The 6,275-nt window shown below is 23.8% G+C and overlaps 1 protein-coding gene across 1 annotated transcript; it reads left to right on the top strand.

Annotated features, from left to right (window-relative positions):
* Window positions 1–4,500: 4,500 nt before the first annotated feature.
* On the top strand, window positions 4,501–5,816 carry LOC122511040. Its single transcript, XM_043626046.1, has 3 exons — window positions 4,501–4,662; window positions 5,185–5,513; window positions 5,668–5,816. Exons 1-2 carry the CDS (start codon window positions 4,552–4,554, stop codon window positions 5,500–5,502), a joined length of 429 nt encoding a protein of 142 aa, XP_043481981.1. The 5' UTR covers window positions 4,501–4,551; the 3' UTR covers window positions 5,503–5,513; window positions 5,668–5,816.
* Window positions 5,817–6,275: the final 459 nt, after the last annotated feature.

Genomic DNA, 6,275 nt, shown 5'->3' with positions numbered 1-6,275 from the left:
AAAACAATATTATTCGCTTAGATGCAAATAATAATGTATAGATCAATATTGTAGGGCAACTTGTCCTCAACAACTTTCAATAAAAAAAGTTTCTGATATTTTCGCGTAAAATACTTGTTTTGTTCTTTTTCCAAAATTTTGTTTTTTTTAACATTTAACCTCGTGTTAAGTAGGAGATAAGTTAAAGTATACGTAAAGCAAGAAATTTAGTTAATAAAACAACTGCGTTTATTTAACTATATACCTTTAGAACAGTTATAGAGTTAATAAATTAAAATTTCAAAATTAAAAACAAAATTTTTTTGGGTTTATTTCACGTGAGCGGTCTTATTATTTGACCGTGTACTTGCCTGATGTTAAATAAATAATTTTTAAACATAAATACCCGAAAAACACAAAAAATGAAAAAAAATACACTTAACATTTAGACCCACCTATATTATATTAAACATTTGGCCCCAGAGTGCGTTTTTGGCTTTAACAACAAATATACAAAATCTGACTGATAATAATTAGCAAATACCTTTAGGTACATCTTCAGGGGACCCAAATAGGCTAAAATACTTTTCACGATGAGAATTAATCCAAATAAAAAACTTAAAAGTTGATATTTTCTTTTACGTATTGAAGCTAAATGCCACAAACAGGCCTCGAACTGCCTTTGGCACTGAAAATTACGTACTTTACGTACCAAAAAAGGAAAAATTAGTGACCAATTTACGTACCAAAATTTGTAATTTTTTATTTAAAGTGCCGACTTTAAATCGCAAAATAGAATGATATAGTTTAAATAATTACATGGATTTCAATCAACATATTTTTATTAGTTTAGAAAATCTTAAAATTGAAATAATATTTTATATGTTCTTATGATAAAATTTTACTTAAGAACTGTAAATTAAGAAGTTTTTGAAATTCTTTAAGGGTTCATACCACTTTGTCAACTTCAAAAAATTAAATTTTTTTACGGATTTTGAAAGTATAGTAGAATATCTCAAAAATGTTGTGTAAAATTTTAGAAAGATCTCAGCACTTTAAATATATTATTTTAGGTGACATTTGAACGCGTACAAAGGCTATGTACTTACATAGTTACTAGTTGAATCAGTAAATTTTTATATTATCAGTAACTCAATTCACATTTTTTCATGTTGTGTATTCTATTGTTAAATTTTAAATAATTAAACAATATTTTTTTTAATGAAACGACGTTTTCTATATAGTTAGAGAGTGTCTTTGTTAAAAGAAAAAAATTTTTTTAAAAATACCTAGATATAAAAGACCTAGATCAATAAAATTTACATGGATCGTAAAAAAATTCTACAAAAAAGCTAAATTTTGAGGCATGTATAGTGGTATGAACCCTTTATTAACAAAATATGACTTTCGTTTTCGACCGATCATTGTTTCTGAAAATGATCACCGTCAGCGGATTGATCGGAAAGTGAATGTGAATAAAAATAGAGAAGGCATAACTAAATATTTATACACAATCTGTATACATATTTTGATTTTTAGTCGAAATGGTCAAAATTACGTACTTTACGGACCTTTTGTCAAAATTACGTACTTTTAGGTACCAAATTCAAAATTACGTACTTTTCCTTAATTTATGTACTCAGTTCGAGGCCTGCACAAAAGAAAAGAAGAAATTGAATTTTAATAAATTCGGTTTTTTAAATTTTTCATAATTTTTAATAATTTTAAATTTTTTCCAATGGGTGGAGATTTTCAAATAAGTAAACTATTTTTGAGAAGCACAAAAATATTGAAGCTAAATGAAATAAAACAGACGAAAAAATGTTGAATTTTAAGAAAATCGGTTTTTCGAAATTTTGATAATTTTTGAAAATTTTAGATTTTTTACCAAAAAGTGGAGACTACTAAATAAGTAAAGTATTTTTTAAGAGCACAAAAATATTAAAGCCAAATAGCACAAAAGAAAAGAAAAAATGTTGAATATTAAGAAATTCGGTTTTTCAAAATTTTTCATAATTTTGAAAAATTTTAAATTTTTTCCAAAGGGTAGAGATTTTCAAATAAGTAAAGTATTTTCCAAGAGCACAAAAATATTGAAGCCAAATGGCTCAAAAGAATAGAAAAAATGTTGAAAATTAAGAAATTCGGTTTTTCGAATTTTTGATAATTTTGAAAAACTGTAAATTTTTTCCAAAGGTTGGAGATTTTTAAATGAGTAAACTATTTTTAAAAAGCACAAAAATATTAAAGCCAATTGGCACAAAAGAAAAAAAAATGTTGAATATTAAGATATTCGGTTTTTCAAATTTTTCATAATTTTGAAAAATTTTAAATTTTTTCTAAAGGGTGGAGATTTTCAAATAAGTAATCTATTTTTGAAAAGCACAAAAATATTGAAGCCAATTGGCACAAAAGAATAGAAAAAATGTTGAATATTAAGAAATTCGGTTTTTCGAATTTTTGATAATTTATTTTGAAAAACTTTACATTTTTTTCAAAGGGTGGAAACTTTTAAATAAGTAAAGTATTTTTAAAGAGCACAAAAATATTGAAGCTAAATGCCATAAAAGAGAAGAAAAAATGTTGAATTTTAAGAAATTAGGATTTTCGAATTTTTGATAATTTTGAAAATTTATAAATTTTTTACCTAAGGTTGGAGATTTTTAAATAAGTCAAGTATTTTTGAAGAACACAAAAATATTGAAGCCAAATGGCACAAAAGAATAGAAAAAATTTTTAATGGTCAACTCTCTCGTATACTCTCTATCTTTCCCGGACATTCAGGAAGATATGGTTAATTGCACTTTTTACAAAATGTAAATTTTAAGATAATTAGTATAAAAATATTTTTTCCTTTTTATATATAAAAAATATTAGAAAATTGTTAATTGTTAAAAAATTATGATTAAGAAATACGAAATGTACCCATTTGATGCATAGGTAACTTTTATTTATTATTATAATAACAATATTATTTGTTCACAAAATTATTCTTTTCTTTTTGGAAAAAAACGTTACATATTCCCGTTTCTTAATATTTTTGTACAAAATTCTCAATTTTCATAAGTAAAAAAAAAAAATTTTTAATTTACATCATTTCTATTACTTAATTACAATTCTCTTAATAAAATTCAAAGTTTTTTAAAAGTAAAGGAAAAAAATGTTTATAAATTCTATTTGTCAAATGCAAATTTTAATTGGAAATTAAATTCCAAATTTTTGAATTTTTAGAAAATAAAATAAAAAATTTTACTTAAAAAATGGTCTATTACATTTATTTACCAATTTCTTTAATTATAAAATTATTCGAAAACTTCAATAACTTTAAAAAATAGTTACTTGTATACACGTAATTGTCAGTTAAAAGTATGAAAAATTCAAATTTTAAAAGATTTTAACTCGAGAAACTTTTCAAAATTTAATTATTTACAAAAATTCTCGCTATATAGTGATTTTAATTTTAAATTATAATCTAAAATTTGAACTGAAATTATAAAATTCAATTATAATTGTATTCTTGTAAAATTTTTCTTAGTTATATGAAAATAATTAAATATGTGAGTAGAATTTTTTAAACATTTTTTTTAAATAACTGAATTCTTCTGAAAATTTTTATTGAAATATAGTAGGTAGATATTGAAAATAATTGATTTGAAGAAAATTTTTGAAAAGTTAAATAAATTCCTATGAAAAATTTTATTAAATTTTTTTAAAAATGATTGAATTTTTACGAAGAATTTCATTAAAACTTTTGTTAAGAATTTTAGCCGCCTGAATTGTTGCTAGTCAATATACTAATATACAAAAAATAAAAATTTGCGGAAACTGTGCGGAGTTTATCGGGAGTATTTCCGCATTCAATCCATCAAGAATTAAAATAATCCGTCGAAGAATTATTTTTTCAAAATGTTTCAAAAATGAGTTGGTTTTGATTTATATACATTTTTTCCTGGATAAAAATTAATCCAAAAATTGATTGATTTAATCCTCTTTGGAGTAATTTTAAGCTGCAACTGTTTTTTATACCTCTTAATTTACTGTGTAGAATTAAAAAGAAAAACAGAAATATAAACAATTAGGTATTACAAACAAATTTCTAAATCTTTTTGTTTTCTTAATTACATAAATTCTTAACCGACCAATCACGGGCGGTTAAACTGACTTTAATCATATTGATTAATTTTTAATCGGAGTTGGTGAAACTGGCCCTAAAGGTTAATTTCACTAACCTCAATTAAAATTTAATCAATGCAATGATTAAAGCCATTTTAACGGCACATGATTGGTTGAATGAGGATTTAATCATTGATTAACATTTAATCGATATTGATGAAACTGGCCCTAAGTTAAGTAGGAAGTAATTATTATTCTATTTTATTTTAATGTACATATATATTTATTTTTAGAGGTAAATATTACAAACGAAATTAATAAAACTATCTTTTCTATTATGAAATTCTCACTTTTTATAAACCTGTTATGTAAAAAGTTAGTGATTTTCGGTATATATAATAGATAGAGTTTTCAAGATTGTCATTGTGAATCTTTGTGTGAAGAAAAAACTATAAGAAAATGTTCTCGTTTAACCATCTTCAGGTTTCAACCTGTACTTTTCTAGTGCTTTTAATTATTGGTATGTCTTCGGCACTCTCGTTAAGAAAAGAACAGACGAAGAGAAGCGTTGTGAGTAATGAAGGAATAGTAAGGTTTTCTTAAAAATAGTTTGTCTTTTTTTAAGACCTCCTTACTGTCATTAAAACAAAACTTTCTTTTTATTGTGTACGGAATGCATGATATTACTAAAGGACATAGTGAAGATTATAATTGTTCACAAGTTTAAAGTAGATTCGAAAATAATTTTTAAAGTTATTAAATAGGAAACAACAAAAGTGACCACTGAGTAAAGTATCATCCATATAAAATAGAAGTTAAAGAACTTTGTGACCTAAGGTTAAATATCTTATTTTTCTATGCTGGTTATATATAATTTATTAAAATTCATTCGTACTGATCGATAATTAATTTATTGAAAGTTTTTGTTACCTATTTATATGAATTTTTATAAATAATTATACATCCGGATTTTATTGGCGGAAATATTAGTTTTCTTGTGTATGAGTAAATCTTTTTGAATGCTGATTTAATATTAAAAATCAATACGATCTGAAATTTAAAATTGACAAAATATTTTCAAAACACTTGCAGACAGGACCTGCTATATTAAGCGAAACTGAATTTAAAGTAAATCATCCTTACATTGAACAGTTCGCACATCGTGGTCTTGCAAAATACGCAATGGACAAGTCCTATAAACCAATTATTGTAAAAATTAATAGTGCTAGGGTACAACATGTGGCAGGATTGCTCTTCAAAATAAATGTTACATTTGGAGAAACCAATTGCGCCAAGGGACAGGAAACTAATTGCGAACTGAAAGAAAATGGCAAATCTGAAACCTGCATCGTCGAAGCATTGTCCCAAACTTGGATAGATCAGGCGAAAATTACTGTTATTTGTCCATAGATAGATTTGAGGTATGTTTATTTTCTCGGCATTTATCTTGAATATTGTCTTTACAATAGTTCAAACTAACTTCTGTAAACTTTTCTATTTTATTTTTCAATTTTCTAACAATCACCTTCTACTGAATTGATATGTAATATGGAATACAACTTATCTTCTTTTCAGTTCACTTTAATCATCATCGAGAAGCTGTGTTCAGAAAAAATTTTCTACGTTTGAAACAAATTAATTATTATATTCTACTATCATTATACTAATATTTTATTATATTAAACAAAAATTTTAAATAAAATTACTTGACGTTTTCAAAAATATTTTGCATTTATTTTTTCCTCACTTTTCCATGTTTTCCAGGTTCAAAAACAGAATTTTTCCAGGTTTTTAGGACGAAAATTATTCGAAAACATCAATAATTTCATTTTTAAATAAATATTTAATCATTATTATTTTTTCATATAAAAATTAAAAATTTCAAAAATTTGAAATTTTTTTTTTTATTTCAAAAATTTGAAATTTAATAATAACTTATAATAATTAAAACTTGCTACTTTGCTACTGTAAGTTCTTCAAAAATTATTTTCAGCATTAAGATTATTAATTTCTAGAATTTTCAACTAAAATTCTTCTTTTGGTCAATTTTTTAAAAATAATTTTTGAAAAAGTTCTTTGAGAATTTTCAAATTCTTTTATTTACAATTTAGTTTTATGAAATTTCGATTATTCTGACATTTCTCAATTAAATATATTAGAAATTAAAGACTTTAAATAATTAA

This window comes from Leptopilina heterotoma, unplaced genomic scaffold (assembly GCF_015476425.1).
Source record: "Leptopilina heterotoma isolate Lh14 unplaced genomic scaffold, ASM1547642v1 Lhet_8, whole genome shotgun sequence".
In the NCBI taxonomy this organism is placed as follows: Eukaryota; Metazoa; Arthropoda; class Insecta; order Hymenoptera; family Figitidae; genus Leptopilina; species Leptopilina heterotoma.
This window is presented reverse-complemented; position numbering and strand designations above follow the sequence as displayed.